This window comes from Eurosta solidaginis, chromosome 2 (assembly GCF_040869045.1).
Source record: "Eurosta solidaginis isolate ZX-2024a chromosome 2, ASM4086904v1, whole genome shotgun sequence".
Taxonomy (NCBI): Eukaryota; Metazoa; Arthropoda; class Insecta; order Diptera; family Tephritidae; genus Eurosta; species Eurosta solidaginis.
In genome coordinates this window covers 6866961-6888007 of record NC_090320.1, presented here as the reverse complement: position 1 = coordinate 6888007, position 21047 = coordinate 6866961, and the positions used below count along the sequence as shown (strand labels likewise).

Here is a 21047-nt window from a genome sequence, read left to right as displayed (position 1 = left end):
AGATTTAAGCAACAAAAATGTCTTTAGCGTGGTATACGCCGATTCTCTTGCCACTGGTATCGCCGAGTTCGTACATTGAATTTCCAATAGCTTTCAGGACTATACACTTAACTTGCTTTGGGGCAAGTTTAGAGTTGTAGTTTTCAATCTTCGAACTCTGCTTGAAATTTCGGCGGTATACCACTTGTCCGGTTTGGAATTTCACATCTTTGCTACGGGTATTATGCAACTTTTTACTTCGCTCATGTGCTAGTTTGAGTTCCTTCAGTATAGAGTCCCTAATAGTTTGTAGCCTATCTGCCTTAGCATTTATCTCTAAATCCACGTCTTTAACTGTACCCAATTTGCGGCATATTTCGTATGATGCCCCATGTTGCATCATGGGCATGCCAAACGTGGCATAGTATGGGGAGCAGTTAATCGACGTGTGTACCGCACTGCGAAGGGCAAAAGCCGCATCGCTGATACACCTATCACAGTTCTTTTGATTATCCTTAATGAAGGACCGCACTATTTGGAGCACAGAGCGGTTAACCCTCTCCGCTGCATTCCTTTGGGGGGAATAAAAAGCAGTTCTTATATGTTTAACTCCATACTTATCTAAAAATTTAGCAAACATGTCGGAGACAAATTGTTTCCCATTATCGGAATGAACGTATTCCGGGACCCCAAAAATGTGAAATACTTCTTTTTCTAAAAATCTACAAACATCTATAGACGTGGCTTTACGCATTGGTTTTAAAAAGACAAACTTGGAAAAATGGTCAAGACACACAAACACATAAACATTACCATCACTAGTACGTGGGTATGGACCCATAAAGTCGATAAACAAACGTTGGAAAGGTCTTTCGGTTACGTGTTGCTTTCCCATGGGCGGTTTATGAAAAACGTTTTGAGTTTTATTTCCCTTGCATACTTCACACTCTTTTAGGAAGGTTTGTACATCGGTTACCATACCAGGCCAATAGTACTTTTCGCGTATTCGGGCTAAGGTTTTGTGAATGCCCCCGTGTCCGGCCGAAGGTGAGCTGTGGGAGGATTCCACTAACCCTGCGCGCAACTCCGACGGTCCTGGTTTTCTGTCACGGTTTTTCTAAGTTCGTCATACTCTTCAGTTCTAAAGTAGTCCGAGTCCAAGTCAACGTCCATTAGTCTGTCTGATAGCTGCATTTCCTCCATGTGCGCTCGCGATAGCGTATCGGGTACAACATTGAGTGCTCCTTTTCTGTGCTCGATTTGAAAGTCGTACGCCTGAAGTTTTAAACTCCACCGCGCGAGTCTTCCTGACAGGTCCTTTTGATTCATCAACCATTTAAGACTCGCGTGGTCGGTTATGATAGTGAAGGGTAAACCTTCGACGTATGGCCTAAATCTTTTCACACTTATCACCGCAGCGTAGCACTCAAGCTCGGTGATACTACAATTACGCTGCCCTTTGTTTAGTTTGGCGGAGATGTCCGGATGACGGAGACTCCGTCTGTCGAAGCATCGCACTGGATGTAAAAGCGTCTGTCGAAGTCAGGGTGTACCAGTACGGGAGCGGAAATCAAGCTCTCTTTTAGTCGCTCAAACGAATTTCTTGCTTCTTCTGTCATCATAAACCTTTTGATTTTTTCTTTTGTGAGACAGTCGAGCAGCGGCGCTGCAATGGTTGCGTAGTCTTGGATAAAACGGCGGTACCAGCCTGACATCCCTAGGAACCGTCGGAGCTGTTTTGGCGTTTTTGGTTCCGGGAAATCTCTCACCGCCGCAACCTTGTTCGCATCGGTTCGGATGCATCCATCGCCCACTACATAACCTAGGTACCTATCTTACCTGAAACAAAACTTGCTTTTCTCGACATTTATGGTAAGGTTAGCCTCACGTAAACATCTAGCGACCTTTTCCAACAACCGTAAATGAGACGAAAAATCTACAGAACAAACTAACAAATCGTCTAAATACACAAAAACACAATCACGTAAAGAAGCGGGTATAACCTTGTCCATTAGTCTACACATTCTTTGTGCTGCATTACACAGTCCAAACGGCATGACTGTGTACTGGTAAAGGGGACGCCCTGGTACTGTAAATGCAGTCTTCTCTCGGGACTTCTTCTCCAATGGTATTTGCCAAAAGCCATCTTTTAGGTCGATGGCCGAAATGAATCTGGTATTTTCGAGTCGCCTGAGAATCCCATCAATGTTCGGAAGGGGATAAGCGTCCTTTATAGTTCGCTCATTCACCTTCCTCGCATCGAGACAGAGACGCTTCTTTTCACCCTTTATCACCAGCGATACGGGAGAGCTCTAACTGCTATTACTCTCCTCAATCACCCCTAGACCCAGCATGCGGTCTAGCTCTGCAAAAACAAGTTTTTGTATAGCTGGTGATATCGGATAGTGCCTCTATTTCACGGGGAGATTCTCATCTGAGACCTCGATCACGTGTTCCTCCAAGTTGGTTTTTCCCAACCCCAATACAGCAAAGGATGGAAACTGCGCCTTGACACCTCCTAAGGCAATACTTTGCTCTTTCGTGAGGACATGTTGCACGGCATCGCCCTCAGCGGGTACCAATTCCGCAACGACAGTGCGGGTTGAAAGCACCATCTTTCCTCGACTAACAACATCCAGGTCGAAAGCCTGCCAAAAGTCCACCCCTAAATAAACTTCCTGTTGGAGGCCTGGCACAATTAGGAATTCCAAATTCTTAACTTCTCCTTCCCATAAGACAGACAGAGTGATAGCACCTACTACCGGGGTTTCACCGCCGTTTGCTGTACGAATATTTTGATTAACTAACTTAATGATGCTATCCTCTCTGCCTTCTATCAAATTTTCAAAATTTTTTCCTAAACAATTCGCGCCAGCCCCCGAATCTAACAAAGCTAGGACAGCCTTGCCTCCAATCTTAGTTTTCGCAAAGAAGCGATTATCTCCCTTGAGGGTTACGATAGTTGACACAATCTTATGGTGGATTCTTTTCATCATTTTCCGCTTTTCGCGCATCTTCTTAATTTTATCGTAACTCCTCTTCTTTATAGAAATTTCTTCAAAAAAATACGATGCCTAGCTTCCTCATAATCTATTTTCCTCTGGTGTAGACTTTTTGGTTCGGCTTTCTTCCCTCCTGCTGTATTTTTCCTATCCTTCACCCCGCTTTCCCTCTTTAAAATTTTGACGCTGGGTTGGTCTCCGGGTAGTCTGTCTCCTGGCGAGAGCTCCCGGCAATCTCCGCCAGTTGGGAGTTTCCCTTCTTAAACACACAAAAAGACGTATCCTTACCACACGCAAAACAGATCATATTATGGAACGGGGACTTACAATGGTTTTCTTTCTTTAGCTCGGACGGATTCTTTACAAAAAAGTCGACAGGCATACCACACGCATAACACAACATTAAATGGTAAGGGGATGCACAAAAAGCATTGGTGGTGCGATTAGGGCTGAACGTTGCCTTCGGCTGTGCCGAATTTCCTTGGATTGTTGTAGTCGTTTGTTGCTGGAATGGCGTTCTACGCTGGAAATTATTGTTTGTGATTGCGTCTACGGGAGCCTGCTTTACTTCCTCATCCGCAGGTGCCGCTTCGGGATACACTAACTCAATAACGGCTTTGGCCCTACTTTTATTTTCTTTTATGAGCCGTTCCGCTCGTCTACACTCAGCCTTTAACTCAGCCAGCGTGTCGATTTCCGACGCAAACGTTAAATTTGCCAAGTAGGGCTTCAGGTTTCCCCTAATTATCCCTACCAGCTCCTTCTCTGGGATACTTTTCCGGAGCCGGAACGTCAAATTATGGACCTCACCGTAGAAGTCGTCGAACCCTTCCAGTGGCTGTTGTTTGCGTTCCATTATCTCGCGGATTATCTCATAATCGGACTCCGCTGTCTTGAAGTGGGCTAGCAGCTCCGCCCTTAGCTCCGAGTACCCAAACTCGGGTTCATCCGAGTGGTCCTCTAAGACCTGCCAGTACCACTTCAAGGCAGAGCCCGTTACGAGACAGTGGAAGTCGGTGAAGAGCTGGAAGTGTGAAATATTATGTTGCTGTCGCAACTTCTCAATTCTAAACAGAAAGCTCTCCACCGTTATTCCAATACTCGTACCGTCAAACTTCACGTGCCACTCGTCTAGGTCCAACTTCTTCCATTTCGGAGAGTCCTGCGTGTTGCTCGATGAACCTGAACCCCCCAACGTAGCATTTGAATCGACGTGCTGTTTGGCTGCTTCTTCCCTACCATTCCTCTCTGGAGTCGATGACTGACCAGGCCGGCTACCTATCCCTTGCGCCGAGGTTTCCATCACAGCGACTCGGTTACTGAGGTTTGCAATGTTGTCGCGGATATTGCGGACCTCGTCCATATACTGCACCATCACCTCATTTTGGTGCGCCATCATTGCCATCATATGGATCAGCTGGTTTATGTTGATGGCCGTTGAAGTTGGTCTGCCTTGCCGCTGTTCCGCCACATCAGCACCCTAGTCTTTTGATGGCTTCGGTTACTCTAAAACTAGACGGACGGACTGATTGGGCTATCTGTTCCCCCGATGCCCTAAAAACCTGCGAAGCGCACCTGTTAATTAGGTCCGTTGGCAAGCACTCGGAATGAGGTATGCCCGTATCGATTTGGGTAAAAATGGATCCGATGACCTCGTTCCGCAACGCCCTGGTGATACTTCGAGTCACTATTCGATCCGTGTTCAACCCTAGTCCACCAACAACTTCTTCCTGTGCGTCCCCCTCTTCCATACAAGGAACTTTCTCCACTATTACGAGGTCCGACTCGCCAAACGATGTGGGGACCGACAGAGGGAATAGTGTTAAGGGTCACAGACAGACGGGTAGATGAAAGGGTTTCGACCAACAATCCCAATCAAAAAGAAAAACAATTCCAAGGCACAAAGGGCGCTATTCCAAAATACGGACTTAAAAATAAAAAGATGTTAACTTTGTAACACTAGAACAACTTAACCTGCTAAATATGGGGGAATTCCAACAAAACCTTTCAAAAATTTCAAAATATGGTTACTTTGTAACAAAAGAGAGGTCTAAAAAAAAGTATGTAAAACGAATTTCAACAAAATGCTTACCTGTCATACTGAATTCAACTCAACAGTTTAAGCCCGAAGTCAAATTTAAAACAGGGCAAAAAAAATTTAAAGATCGAATTATAAAATTATTACCGAACCGTCAAAAAAATGTAAGAGGAAAATTCCACTTAAAGTAAAATATTAAAGTAAGATTTAATAAGTTTAAAAATAGAATTAACAAAAATATAAAGGCAATCCAACCAGGGTTATGCTTAACTTCAACCGTGTAACCACCGATTCAAAGATTTTCAGACTGTAGTTTTAAGCCAGCAAAAAAAATAAGATTTGCAAAGGTATTACAAATCAAATAAAAACTTCAAAGATTAAGCTTAACAAGACAAAATTGATATAATAATATGAAATACAAAAAAATTAGAAAGGAAATGCACGTGTGGTAAAAAAATAAACGTGTAGTATATAAAAATATTAAAAATGTGTAGGGTTTTGTGAGCTCGAGGCCTTGCTTTAAATAAAACACTGTGTTAGTATTCACACATTTATTTGGTCGATATTTCGACTTCAATCTGAAGTCATTTTCAAGATTGCATGTAAATGCCTGCCAGTCGATTCAGATTAAAGTCGAAATATCGACCAAATAAATGTGTGAATACTAACACAGTGTTTTATTTAAAGCAAGGCCTCGAGCTCACAAAACCCTACATTTTTTAAATAAACAAGGCCATCAAATATTAAAAATGGTAATCCTTTTATATGTATGTATGATTTTTATTTAAAAAAATTAAACTTAATTGTTTTTGTTTTGCTTTGTTGTTGCTTAAATGTTTGGTTATAGAAGTAATTATATATGTTATTGGTGTGTGTTGGTGTTGCACCTCGGCGAGGTCGTAGTGAATGTGAGTGAGTGGTCCGTTTGTCACTAGTCTAGGTCCTAGTCAACTAAGTCTCCCAAATACGTCCGTTTATTCAGTGTGGCACTACAAGCCTACAAGCTCGCGCCTCAAGCTTGGTTGCCACACTGCTTCAAATCGCCTTCGTGTAGGCTGACTGCAATCCTCACGTGCACGCAGTGCTGGACTACGTACACGGTAGCTTAAACAGTCACCTACACGCTACAACATCTACTTGTCAATATACTAGCCTTACCGCCGAATACCACTTATGCAAGCGTTGCAGCTTACAAAAGGAACTTCTACGGCAAGACGAGTATCCCCCTTGTGTTTGTTGTAGTGGCACATATCGCGTCGGACGGATCCAAGCGATGTTGCCCCTACAACTGTCTCAGTCCTGTCAGAGAACTAAAACTGAAATTGAAAAAGAAAGGTAAAAGTTATAAACATGTAAACATCAGATATCGTTAAGAAACGAGTTATGGGAAAAAGGGTATAGAAAAGAAAGGAAAAGTTATCAAAAAAAGGAAAAAATTTTCTTGGGAAAAATAAAAACAAAATTTGAGGAATGCAAAAATAAAACAAAATAAAGATGGAACTGAAATTAAGAAAAACTTGAAATTGAAAATTGGGTTATTTCGTTGGGCGCCATTGTTGTAGAACTGACTGTTGGGATAAGGCGGATGTGGCACTTGGCATGCTGGCAAGCCCCTGCTAGCTCGTCGGGTGGGGTGAGTTTTTGCTCACCCGCCTTACCTACAGTTATACAAACAAGAGAGAGGTTCATGCCTGAAATCTATGAAAAGAAAAGGACAGCTGGAAGAAAAGGTCTGTCCGTGTCAGGTGGAGTCATCCCTCCCCTTCTGCGTAAAACCTTGACGCAGCCTTGGGCGTTACACTGACTCCGAAACGCCCCCTTAGCCTGACATTTGTCTGTACGTTACGGTCCCATGTCCCTAGCCTGTCTAGTCTGTCCCAGTCGCCTCACACCCACGTCCCCTACATTGCACTCGTGCAACACCCACACCAATTTAAAGTGTTTAGCCGCTCATTCTGAGATAAGCTCAACCCACCTAACTAATGAACACGATAGTATGAATTTATTCGTAAAACGTTATAAAACTCTTTATTAGCTAGTTATACTAAAATAATGCTCAAAACAATTCAAAACTTCCCTGATATCGAATTTTCCTTAAGGCTAATGGATTGAAACTAATTCTATCTAATTATATGTATAATAAAAAAAATATAAATGATGAAGATAAGGTTGCTAAATTGAAGATAATAGAGAAAAGGAAGTGGAAGCTGGGTTGTAAAATTGCCGCGAAAAGCATGTTACGTAATTCAAAGAAAATCAAGACATAGAAAGTCAGAAAGATCAGTTTGTTTAATGGTAGAATTGAGAATGAAAAACAGAAAATTAAAAACCGATGGAAAATCAAAAGTAAAAAACTTTAAATTGAAAACTATTGAATAAAAATAAAAAGGATGTTACGTAAAAAGTAAAATTGGACCGTGCACCAAAAACTAAACTTGAAAATTACCGAATAAAATGTGAAACTTTAGCGTACAAAAATTAAACTTGAAAATTAATAAATGCTTATAATGCCGTAGTTATCGGACCGCCACTGTATCCCAATAACTCCTTAGCATCTGCTGGCTTCCAGCAGGTTTGTTTACAATTTTGATATATACGTATGTTTGTATTTAAACTATTTATGTAGGTAGTTAATAACTTATAACTCTAGCACTTACCGATCAATCCCGCGACGGAGGCGCCTGCGTCGAAGAGAGAGGGTGGCTGTGAAAGAACGTATACATACATATGCCTACAAACCTATGTTGGAAAGTGTTCCAGCCTACCATGGGAGGTATGAGAGCCAATGAATTACAATGTAATGTTATTCGGATCCGTGGTCGCGGTCCGAATCAAAGGTTCTTTAATAAGTTGGCGCAAAATAATAAGTAGTTATAAGGAACGAAAAATAATAAAAAAAAAAAACAAAACAAAATGAACTGATAAGAATTAGTAATACAAAGTTCAAAATATCCCTCCAAAACTATCAGGGTAAGGCGCTGCAATATTGCAAACATATAAGGCAAAAAAATGCAAAAACAAAAATTAGTAGGCCTACAATGCGAAGGAAAACGCGAAGAAAAAAAATGTGCTGAGGAAATAGGTGATAGTGGAAAGAAAGAAGAAGCAAATAATAAAAGCTATTCGCATATATGAAAAGAAGTGCTGAAGTGAAGTGAAGAAAAGATAATAATTTTTAAGTTATGAAGAAGAATATTGAAGCGATAGACAAAGGAAAGGTAGAGAAAATGAACGTAATCCAAAAAGTTAATGCTTGAAGAATATGTATACTAGGGTGCTATAATAAAGTTCAAAAAAATTCAGTTCCGCTAAAACCCTAGCATACAATTAAATGAAAATCAAAATTAAAAAAAAATCGTTAATGAAATTAAACAAGGTTAGGGCAGTGAAATAATAAAAATTAAACCAAAACTCCTAAAATTCCTACTGGAAGTAACTTGCAGTTGTTAAACTTATAAGGCAAAATAGACAAAAATCCAAAAAAATCAAGCAAATGTAATGCAAGCAAAAATGCCAAGATCTTAATGCTGCAGCGCTGCTGGTCTCTCTTCTCACCTCCAGCTCGTGTTCCTCCAGCTCGTGTTCCTCCAGGCTATGCTCAAGTTAATGTAGTGCCGAGACAGGAGCGTCAGGATGCTTCTCCTTCCCCTTTGACGTGAAGACCGGTACCGTCTGTATGTTTCCTCCTCTCTTTACTACCCCGCTTATTTGCTTATTTTTTGGTGTCTGTGTGTGTGCGTGCGTGTCGTGGCACTAATGATGGTGGCTGGTGTGGCAAGTTCAAACCTTGGTGCCGCAATCTGAATAGGCAAAGTAAAGGAATTTAAGGGACTAGGGTCATGCTGACAACGAAACCAGACATTAGGGTGCATGTAGACTTATTATATTTATTGACTTTGATCGAGTTATGTTATTTTATTTATTTATTTGCTTGTATTTAATTATTCCATTATACCTATTTATGTCATTTTATTTATTTATTTGATTTTATTTATTTTACTTAATTTTATCTGTATATTTAATGTTATCTAGGTATTAGGTTTTACTCAGATGTCTGACTTTATGTATTTATGTATGTTATTTTATTTTAATTAGTTTTCTGTTTTATTTTATTTTATAATTTTAGTTAATTTATTTTAATTTAATTTTACTTTTAACTTTCATTATTTAATTTAATTCTATTACTTCATATTATCTTTGTTTTTAATTATATTTATTTATTCAATTTTATGAATTTTAGGTATTTACTTTAATTTAATTTACATTTTTAACAATTTTATTTATGTTCAGGAATAGCCCACACGCACCAGGGACTGGGGATGGGGATTTCACTGACTCACCTGAATAGGATCCAGGACACCGAGTTTTTTTTCTATGTGCCGGTGTTTAACGGGCCAATAACGCGGTTAGCAACAACCGTAAACCGAAACTTATTTTTTTTATTTTTTTTTTTTCCAAGAGACTAACTTTGCATTTACCACGACTTTAGTAGCTTCCGCACTCACTTGAATGTACTTTACATTCGAGACATGCCCTGTCATCGTTTGGCGATCGTATCCCATGGATCGAAAGCATTTCTTTCTCACCACTTTCCCTCAAGAACGAAAGACACCAATACATACAATCCTATTTTGGCGGGAAACGACAGACATAAACTTTCACGATACTAATTTCACCCACACTAACAGATACATCTTCATACATTCAAATTACGTTACTAATACACATAAGGGTAACTCCGTTGCTGTTAACGCACAGATACAGCGGTGTTCGGACTTTTGAAGTGTTGCATTGACCCACAGGCTGCTGCTACACCTTTCTTAATTTTTTTTTTATTTTCAACAGATACATTGAAATTAGGTCCATTTGAAAAGACAAAACAGCTTTAAAGATATACAAATTTTTAACGTAAATGTATAATTTATGCAGCAACATAATAATCTTGAATATATGTATGTAGACAAATATGAAACAATAAAGATAAGCAACACAAGAGATCAAATGTAAATGAAATAAAATAAAACGAGATTTGGCGGTATAGAGAAATTTAAATGAACGGTTTTTGATACAATTACTGAGCGGACATATGTACACACATATTTATTGTTAAGAATATTAGCAAAACTAAGGGGTGCTGCTATCTCTAAGCCGATGCTAAACAGTGATATCATGCACATCCATAGATCAATCATTATGTATCTACATAAACGAAACAATAATTGCGTCTACACATATGTACCATATACGTATACGAGCAGCGAAGAATCAATGCACAAACACATGCATATATCTGAGATACTCCTGAAAGTATGCAATGAGAGAAGCTATAAAATCGTGCAATTGTAAATACAGCTGCGAAGTTTGAGAGCTGATGTCAACTAGTAGATTCTGGAAGCGCCTAGAAGATGCGAACGTTGAAATCAGAGAGTATAAAAGGCAGCAAATGTAGAGGCGCTGGAATTCAGTTTGATTTGAGCTATCAAGCAGTTACGATTAAGACGCTATCTAGCGAGCCATAGCGGTATTATTTTGAAAGTCAGTTTCATTTGAGCTATCAATCAGTTTGGTTATTAAGCAAGCTATTCGTTGCAAAGTATAAGTGCTATTGTGAAGTATTTTAATAAAGGTCATTTTTCCATTATTCAATATTGGAGTTATTTATTCAACAGTTTAGTGATACGAACTTAGCAAAAGGGCAAATAAGAGGATTTGCAGTAAATTCGTTACAATTGGTGTCAGAAGTGGAATTGTTGAATAAACTCCAGAGGACAACAAGGACATGGCAAAGTTCAGTGAATTGAAGATCCAGCAACTGAAGGAGTTGGAGAGCCGTGGATTGAATACAAGCGGCGTTAAACTTGAACTTCAGGCACGGCTACGAGAGGCAATGGAAGCAGAAGGAATTGATGTGGACGAGTATGTCTTTCTTCTTGATGGCGACGAGACAACAACAAAAATTGAGGAGAAAAACGAAACACCGCAGACAGTGGCGAACACAGACTTGAACACAATATTAGCTGCAATATCTGCTCAAACATCGACGGTGTCATCTCAACTGGCAGAACAGAAGACATATATGGCATCCCAACTGGAATCGCAAGAGACACGCATAACATCCAAGATGGAAACTCAGCTGGAATCGCAGGAGAACCGTATAGCAGCGAAAATTGAAGCACAAGAGGCACGAATATCCGAAATGTCGGCGCAAATTTCAGCACAGATATCATCACAGATCTCTGCTCAACTGGAAGAGCAACAAGGACGTATTTCCTCGAAGTTGGAGGCGCAAGATACAAAAATTTTACAGTTTGAAGAAAAAATCGAAGCCGAGGTGGATGCTTTGAGAGGTCGTATACAGGAGTTGCAATTACATTGTCCAGCAGTTTCAGCGAGTAATCCAAAGGTAAAAACACCATCCTTTGACGGTTCTGTTCCTTTCCAGGCCTTTAAGCTACAGTTTGAGAAGACCGCAGCAGTGAACAACTGGAATGCTAAAGATAAAGTTGCTGCACTGTTCATGGCGTTGAAAGGGCCTGCAGCTGAGATTTTACAAACCATTCCAGAGGGCGAACGGAACTATTATGAAGCATTGATGGGCGCTCTAGAGAGACGATACGGAACTGAGCATAGGAGACATATATACCAAATGGGTTGCTGAACCGCTTCCAGAGGCCTGGTGAAACATTGCAAGAGTTTGCGTCGGATATTTAAAGGCTAGCACATTTAACGAATGCGGACGCACCCGTGGAATACACTGAAAGGGTAAGGATTCAGAGCTTTATAAATGGCATACGGGACGTCGAACCAAAGCGAGCTACATACGCAAACCCAAAGCCAACATTCGCAGAAACGGTGTCACAAGCTCTGATTCAGGAAACAGCGTCGCTTCTGTGTAAGCCAGTTTTCAAAGCACGCCGTGTGGAAGTAGAAAGGCCAGAGTGGGTAGACGCAATATTGGAGGCACTGAAAGGATCGCAAAAGCGGAGTGAAAAAGTTAGCAAATGCCTCAAATGCGGGAAGTCTGGTCACATTGCACGTCATTGCGATCTTGGTCCTAATAGTTCCAACAATGTGGGTGGCCGTAAACGCAAAGCTGGAGGAGATGAGCAAGAGCGAGTAAGAGGTAGAGATCGAGAGCTAGATCCAGCTATTGAATGCCCTGTGATATCTGTGTCGCAAATTGGAAGAAAATTGAGTAGTTTTGCCGTCGAAAGGAAGCTGGATGGCAAGGAGCGTGTACTGACTGCAGATACGGATACTCATTCCTTGATCCGATCTGACTTGGTCGACAGGAGTAAAACCGTTACCTGGGGCAAGGTTGCGTACGGTCACTGGCGAGTATAACCAAGTTCAGGGAGAAGTGATATGTGAAGTCTTGATTGGAAAGGTCACGGTTCTACACAAATTCGTTGTGGCGAAAATCGTTGAAGAAGTCATATTGGGAGAGGACTTCTTGGTTGACCATGACATCAAGATCGATATGCAGAGAAGGGTGATGAAAGGGTTCAGTAGTAATCGAGTAATGGTGGAGAAGACTCGACAAAGGCAACGAAACTCAAAAGAAAAGGTTGATGGATCGAATGGGCCAAATAAAGCGAAATTAAAAGTACCTGCGAGACAAAAGACCGGCATCGACAACCCCTAATGGACGCACTAAAACGACTGAAAGAATTTTTCAGAAAGAATGCAAGGGTGGTTTCAAGCCAGCGCGCACTACTGTTGTGAAACGTCCAGACGATAATGATGATGCAAAGTCAATCTGTCAAGTTCAAGCTCTGCGAAGAAGTTCATTGGCCAAACAACAGAGTGCGAGGGAACGATCAAGAATAATGAGTAGTAAGACGAAACGCAGGTACAATGAGAACAAAAATTTGGAAGGTTTCTTGGAGGGAGATTTAGTACTGTTATACAACCCTCACCGGCGGTGCAGTTGGGAAGGCCCGTACAAAGTTGTGAAGAAGATCAGTGATACCATCTACCGCATACAAACCACTGGGAAACCACGGAGTAGGAGAGTGGTACATTTGGAAAGGCTTGCCACGTTTAGACCGGCGGATTTGTCTAATCGGGACGATCAGACTTAGGTGGAGGGCAGTGTTACAAATATTAGCAAAATAAACGGGTGCTGCTATCTCTAAGCCGATGCGAAACAGTGATATCATGCACATCCATAGATCAATCATTATGTATCTACATAAACGAAACAATAATTGCGTCTACACAAATGTACCATAACGTATACGAGCAGCGGAGAATCAATGCACAAACACATGCATATATCTGAGATACTCCTGAAAGTATGCAATGAGAGAAGCTATAAAATCGTGCAATTGTAGTTACAGCTGAGAAGTTTGAGAGCTGATGGCAACTAGTAGATTCTGGAAGCGCCTAGAAGATGTGAACGTTGAAATTAGAGAGTATAAGAGGCAGCAAATGTAGAGGCGCTGGAATTCAGTTTGATTTGAGCTATCAAGCAGTTGCGATTAAGACGCTATCTGGCGAGTCATAGCAGTATTATTTTGAAAGTCAGATTCATTTGAGCTATCAATCAGTTTGGTTACTAAGCAAGCTATTCGTTGCAAAGTATAAGTGTTATTGTGAAGTATTTTAATAAAGGTCATTTTTCCATTATTCAATATTGGAGTTATTTATTTAACAGTTTAGTGATACGAACTTAGCAAAAGGGCAAATAAGAGGATTTGCAGTAAATTCGTTACATTATATAAACAGCCAGAAGTTATTAAGTTGAAATAACAAACTAATTCAAATTATCCTTTTCCGCATTGCATGTGGCATAATGTTTACAATTTGTCTTCCTGTTACTATTCAGTTTCTTAGAAGATGTACACGTTCAGACCTATCACAACAGCAACAACATTCATAAGTCACATATGTATGTATGTATGTTTGTACTTTATGCAAACAGCTCTTTCAATTAACCTAAGCTTATTACTCTAAGCGTTTACTTTGCTTTCGTTGCGCCTATCACAGATTGTCATAAATGCGATAAACATTTTAATGTTAATTTAGATTAATGATAATCATGTACATACATCGGTAAAGTCTCATAGAGAATGCAGTACGATGGGTCTCAGATTTGATGTCGACACGCTTGGGTATGAGCAGTTTTTCTTCCATCAAAAGCTTGTGAGTTCATTGCATAGAGAAAAGGGATAAGCGGCATCACGATATTACGTTCTACATTGAAATTATGCTTCTCATACTACGATAGAAATTTGTTGCTTTTCCGTGACTTCAGTGTTTTTTATGTCCATATATCATTTTATACATTTTATGTGGCCATAAAATAGCTGTGTATCACTTTTTGTCAAAATTTACATAATTGAGTTAGATAGACATCCACAAACGTCGTTTATAACAAAAGAAAATTTGCTGACCTAATAACTGGTATAGGTTCTATATGCAAAAGAGTGTGCCAAAGTTGGACACATCAATTTATTAAAAAAAAAAATTTTTTTTTAATTAAAAAAAAGGATATAATAAAATCCCTTTGTTGAAAACTTTACTACTAGCTAGGTTAAAAGTTTAAAATGAACACTTCTTTAAAAATCAATGAATATTGCAGCCGTGAAATACGCATAGACGGCGGAGTGTAAGATCTTATCATCCAGGAACGTCTGATTTGACCCTCTCAGATACGCCCCACTTCGACCTTTGGTTTTTTTGGAATTCAGTTTATTGATTCGTCTAAATTTGTTTTTGCAAACATGATTTGGGAGAGTTCTATAAAAAGTTTCTTCATCTCTTTGCAACGACATGGCTATAGTCTGATGCAAGTACGGAGGAACATATCTCGCAAAGTACCACCGGAAGTTTTGTCGTTGAAACAACTACATCAATACATCGATTTTTTAATCAAAATAGTCCGTAACGTATTCACTCAGACTGAAAAATTCAACGTATGTAGTATACAATTTGTTCTCTTTGATGTGTTCAAGCATCAGGTAAATCTGAGTCCAATTTTGGAAGTTTGATTCTCTTGTCGCTTACAGTATCATCAGGTTTTACGACATCGCCTGCAGCTTGTGTTCTGCATAAAGAAATACAAAAATTGGTTATTATTATTTATTACACATGACACAACTGAATTTACTTGCGCTCACATTGCTTTTAATACATGCATCTTAGGTATATTTTTTGTGTATGATTTAACACCTGCCGCCTCCATAGCGGCAAGTTCCTTTGGATGTAAATGCTTTTTATGATAACGGCAACTCGAACCCGTTGAAAATGTTTTATCACAGAAATCACATGAATACGGCTTGAGGCCAGTGTGTGTAATGAGATGGTTTTTTAGATTTTTCGTTCGCTTAAATCTACGTCCACAATAGTTACATTTGTAAGGCATTTCATCAGAATGCACTTTCATATGATATTTGAGAGCTTTAGACGTTGTTAGCTTCGCACCGCATTCGCCGCATATATGTTTATCTCCATGTATTTCTAAATGCTTCTGTAATATAGAAGCAAAATAATATTTAAATAAATGCTAGTTGTTGCTATGATTAATTAAATATTTATATACCTTCAAATAATTTTTCCTTGCAAAACGCTTACCACAATCTTTGCATTCAAATGCGCCACCTGTATGTATGGCCATATGCTCGACCAAACGCTCTTTTGTACGTACACTCTCACCGCATTCTTCACAAATGAATGTACCTTCGCCCTCGTGCTCGATTCTGATATGATTTTCTGCCACTTTTTTCCCCTTGAATTTGCGCTCACAATGTGGGCATGGATAAACAGTGGGCTCGTGTACTTTTTTTATATGACGATCCAAATCCTTTTTACGCCTAAATGAGCAATGCGCTTCTTTTTCTTGACATTGCTGACAATTATAGAGTGGCACATCGATTTCATGTTTACTCTTCATATGACCAACATAATTCCTATTTTGTACAAAACGCTGACGACAAATATAACATGTATAATTTGCATTCTTGGTATCTTTAGGCGCATGCGAATTTTTACCAGACTCTTTATGTCTCATTGATTTGATTTCGTTTTCAAAATCTTCCATACTAGATGCATAATTTTTATTACTTTCACGATCATCCACGTCACTGTCTTCTAAATTGATTTGTGTACATTCTGGTATTTTCAGTTTACCATTGTCGAAGGGGTCGGGAATTTCAATTTTAATTTCTGCTTTGTTTTGCACTGTTTGTGTTTTAAGTTCAGTTTCATCCATTTCTTCATCCTTAACACTAACTTCTTGACCAATGGTATCAACAAATATTTCTTCGATACCAGACGTTGTCGTGGAGGAATCAGAGCCAGGTAATGATTGCGGTACAAAAACTTCGCATTTCACTATACCGAATTTATAATACAAATCTTTTATATCCATATCAGAGTTATCTGCATTTTTTAAATCTTCATACATTTTTTGCACTTTTTTAATATGTTCAGCATAAGACTCCAGCGAAGTTATTGTATTACAGCATTCTGTACATATTAACAGCGGTAGCTGGGCATCCTGTTTTATCTGCAGTTTCGTGTTAATACTAGCAATTAATATTGTTCAATAGTACTTACGTGAATTTGAAAGTAGTCTTTAATTACATCTGTGATATTCATATTAGCGATCATTTCCTGTCCAGTTGATCTATGGAATACATCAAAATATGTCCCATCGCGTTTCGCACAGAGTCGGCACCAGCGCTGCCAGTCATTGGTTGTGCTAAATTCACTGCTTTGTTGTCTGTGCATTTTAATTAAGATCTTTTTAATAAGTATTGAAGGAAATATACTTTTTGATATTTGTTTATGCTTGTTTTTACTTATGTACGCTTTTATTCATTGTTTACTACGCTTTTATTTCTACACTTGACCACTTATTTCTACACTTGACCACTTATCAAAACCAAACAAAAAACAAACTCAGAGAAAGCAATGACTCGATAGCCAGAAAGAACTCGATAGTCACAACATAGTCGTTTATCGATAAAACTGAGTCATGGTATCCAATGACGCGCTTAAAGTACTAATTAATGGTGACTTATAACCATAAAACCATAACCAGACAAAACAGCTGATCGAACCTACCTTATGGAAATCAATGTAATCGGTTAATGGTGCCATACCATAATGCTAAAGGCATAGCCAACCAATTGGTTTTTGGTTTCTCGCCATATCCATAATCTAAAAATATTTGGGTTGGCGAATTTAATAACTTTTTGTAGGTTTTATTCATTGTTTTGGATACATTATGACTAAGAGACTTATTTTTTGTGGAATACGTTTGTAATTTTTGCGTTTTGTTCATTTTGTATAAAATTTTCACGATTTTTAGGTTAATGCACCAGTAATCGATCACATTGGAGATGGTTATGGATGTGGGTATGGTTAAGGGCCGTATGCAGCTCTTAAGGCCCGATTAATGGTGACTTATAACCATAAAACCATAACCAAATAAAACAGCTGATCGGACCTACCTTATGGAAATCAATGTAATCGATTAATGGTGCCATACCATAACGATAACGCCATAACCATACCATAGCCAACCAATTGAATTTTGGTTTTCTGCCATATCCACAAACAGCTGATTGTTCATTCGCCTATTTTTTTGTTTGCCGATTTTTTGTTTGTGTAATTAAAAATTCTATTGTTTCGTTTATTTGAAAGACAAATTAATTTCGTTTATTGTTTATGCAGATCATAATGGATGACTGCAAATTAATTGAATTTGTACGCGATTTCCCATGCCTTTAACAAGGCAAACCGGGATTTTAAGGACGCAAATAAAAAAGTGCCGCTTGGAAGGATATAGCAGAGAATTTAGGTGTGGATTGTAAGTAAAAATGAATAATCTTATAATATGTGCGTACATAGGTATGATTATTCCCAATAGTGGCAGTAGCAGTAAGGCGATGGGGGAATTTACGAGAGCGTTTTAGTAAAGAGATAAGGAGCAGTAAAAACACTTCAGGAAGTGGCGCGTCTGATGGAAGGCAGTGGGTTTTCTTAGAGAGTCTTCAGTTCTTAAGAGCCCACATTATATCCCGACCGTAAGTATAATGGAATTACTTAACATGTTTGATTATGAACAAATTTTCTATTACAACAGAATGCGGCATAGCTCTCAAAATATAACCAGAAGTGTTGAAGGTGGCAAAAATACACCCACTTTTAGGGATGAATGTGCGTGTAGAGCTCGCCGCGAGAATTACAGTGCCGATATAAGTCCGTCATATCAAGTTTGAAGAAGAAAAGGCAGGCGGTGGTGACAACGGTGCACTGAGATAGTCATGCAAGCTCAGATTGAGGAGAACAACGAAGCAGATATTGTGGAATACTTGTATGGCAACCAGTAGGGTGATTGCCATTTTTGTAATTTTAAAACTAAAAGGCTGGCACTACAAATGGGTAATTGTTTACTTTAGCTCACAATCACTAAAACACGTCCAAAATGTCGGGAGGGATGTCAAAAGGCGGGCCTTGACCGCGGGATCAATACGAAGGCGAAAAAAACATTTTGCTTCAATCAAAAGGTGTTCAGAAACAAACAACCCCCCGGTTGAGCCAAAATCGAGAGCCTGATCCAACGCCGGGTACGCGATCTAAATTATTTCTGCGTAATTGTGGTCTACAACAAAATCATCAAAAATACAACCACCTGAAAATTTGAAACCAGTTTTTGAAAATATCTATTGCCTGAAATAAACTTTTTAATTTTCGCCTTGGATTATTTATACCGAGGTCAAAACCAGTCACCCGACACCTCTGCCAACATTTCTGGATGTGTTTTATCAGTTTGGAGCTAAAGTAAACAATTACCAAAAAAAGCAGGCATACAAATATATGTAAGTAAGAAGTTTTTGTGTATCCACTTTTTATACATATTTGTATGTCTGCCTCTTTACGCTTTTTAACGCCAGCCTTTCAATAGCAAAACCTGTCTTCTTAGTTTATAAAGAAATTGACTGATTTTTCTATTTAATTTCCTTTTAAATTGTAATGAAATCTGAATACATCCCGTGATATATTTAATATGTCAATATGAATGCGACTGCAAATATACCACGGGATGTTTAGTTGAGATTCCTAATGAAAGTACAAACTGTATGTATAAATGGATGTACAGTTTTGTTCAAAAAAGCAGTAGTAAAAATTATTGCAACATTTTATTGGTTATTTGTTTCTATAATTTAATTTTATTAATTTTAGAAAAAACTTGAATGTATTGTATAACGAAAACTAGATAAACCATTTTCAAAGACGTTTTCAAACAAATTAGAAAATTCCAGAAGTTTTTGTAAATCTTCATAAAAATTTCAAACTTTTTACTTGGATATTTTAGAACATTTTTTAGTATGGAGTTTTGTAGGTTGATGAATTTTAGTCTAACAAAGTGCAATTTTGAAGTCTGCCAAAATTCCCATTGACTTTTGACACACTTCAAAAGTGCACTTTGTTGGACTAAAATTTATTAACCTACTAAACTCCATACTCAAAATTTTTTTTAAATTCCAAGTAAAAATTTTTAATTTTTTATGAAGATTTTCAAAAACTTATTGAATTTTCTAATTTGTTTGAAAACTTTTTTGAAATTGGTTTACATAGTTTTCTTTATACAATACATTCAAATTTTTTCTAAAATTAATAAAATTAAATAAAAGAAACAAACAACTGATAAAATGTTGCAATAACTTTTGTATGTAGATATATTTGAAATTCCTAAGAAAGTACAAAATGTAGATTGAAAATCGAATTGTGATACATTAATTTCTTTATTTATTAATATATTATATGTTGTGTTGCATGTAACATGAAAGTTGACCTATCCTAATATAATAATACGTTAATTCGAGTATAAAAAAATATGGTGACTATTGAATTGTGATAATGTAACAAAGAAACACACATAAGAACTTAAATTTTTATAATAGTAGATATGTAAACACCTGCGCATATTAATAGTGAAAATAGTTTTATTCGTAACATATATTGATGTACAGTTGCGAGCACTAAAACAGCAGTGAAAATCACTGATGTATTTATCAGTTATTTTCTCCTTTTATTTATTTTCGTTAATGGTAGAAATAGCTTCAATGAATTGTATAACCAAACAAATGTAAATTTATTTCGCGAACATTTTCGGGAAAACGCGAAAATTCGAAAGGTGTTAAAAAATTTTCATGCAAATTTCAAACTTTTATTTACAGTTTTGAGAATTTTCTTTAGTATGAAGTTTTGTAGTCCAATCAATTTTAGTATAACAAAGTGCATGTTTGAAGTCTCTCAAAAATCGCATTGATTTTTCCCAATTTTTTTTTAAGAGTGTTTTAGATTTGGTTCCAAACAAAGAGTAAATATTTATATGGAAGGAAATCTAAAACAATCTTTGAAAAAAAATTGGCAAAAATTAATGCGATTTTTGAGAGACCTCAAACATGCCCTTTGTTATACTAAAATTGATTGGATTACAAAAGTTCATACTAAAAAAAATTCTGAAAACTTTAATAAAAGTTTGAAATTTGCATGAAGATTTTTTAACACCTTTCGAATTTTCGCATTTTTCCGAAAATGTTTTCGAAATTAGTTTACATGTGTTTGGTTATACAATTCATTGAAGTTATTTCTAAAATTAACGAAAATAAATAAAAGGAAAAAATAGCGTTTATAATTCAGACTGCTATTGTCGTATTCACAGCTGTATGTGTTATTATTGATATTCATTTAAAATATAGCATAATCTATAACAAAAATCTAATACGTATATAAAAGTTTCAAAGTTTACACATTGCCAGAATTGATTTTTAGGTAATCTTTGAGTATGCAGCTTTGTTGCCCATTGGTTAGTAATAGCTCAAACGTAAATTTTTGTTCATGCATTAGGGGATGAAAATTTAACACTTTCTAACTTGCACATTATTATAACAAAATTGAATAAGAAACAAAGTTGCATACAAGAGATTTTTTAAAAGTTCTGCTCAAAAAGTTTCAAAGTTCGTGACGTGTTTTTAAAGTTATTTATATGAACTAAATTTGCGTATTTA

General features: G+C 37.8%; 1 protein-coding gene and 1 long non-coding RNA gene across 3 annotated transcripts; one reads left to right on the top strand and one right to left on the bottom strand.

Annotated features, from left to right (window-relative positions):
• Positions 1–14449: 14449 nt before the first annotated feature.
• LOC137241950 (zinc finger protein OZF-like) lies at positions 14450–16913 on the bottom strand. 2 transcript variants are annotated; one of them, XM_067769308.1, is made up of 4 exons: positions 16582–16913; positions 15566–16531; positions 15134–15493; positions 14450–15070 (listed from the first exon to the last, which is right to left on the bottom strand). In XM_067769308.1, exons 1-3 carry the CDS (start codon positions 16753–16755, stop codon positions 15140–15142), a joined length of 1494 nt encoding a protein of 497 aa, XP_067625409.1. In that variant the 5' UTR covers positions 16756–16913; the 3' UTR covers positions 14450–15070; positions 15134–15139. The 2 variants fall into 2 exon arrangements, with proteins under 2 accessions (XP_067625409.1, XP_067625408.1); XM_067769307.1 differs by having other exon boundaries at positions 14451–15070; positions 15144–15493.
• A 772-nt stretch (positions 16914–17685) lies between these two features.
• Positions 17686–19411, top strand: LOC137241949 (uncharacterized). Its single transcript, XR_010950036.1, has 3 exons — positions 17686–17839; positions 17900–18056; positions 18116–19411. It is a non-coding gene; the product is annotated as an uncharacterized lncRNA (long non-coding RNA).
• Positions 19412–21047: the final 1636 nt, after the last annotated feature.

Bases quoted from the DNA above. Each gene is read 5' to 3' on its own strand.
- LOC137241950 (XM_067769307.1), bottom strand. From the start codon at position 16,755: ATGCACAGACAACAAAGCAGTGAATTTAGCACAACCAATGACTGGCAG. The intron at 16,532-16,581 runs GTAAGTACTATT...ACGAAACTGCAG, and splicing joins AAGACTACTTTCAAATTCAC to ATAAAACAGGATGCCCAGCT. The intron at 15,494-15,565 runs GTATATAAATAT...TCTATATTACAG, and splicing joins CAAGGAAAAATTATTTGAAG to AAGCATTTAGAAATACATGG.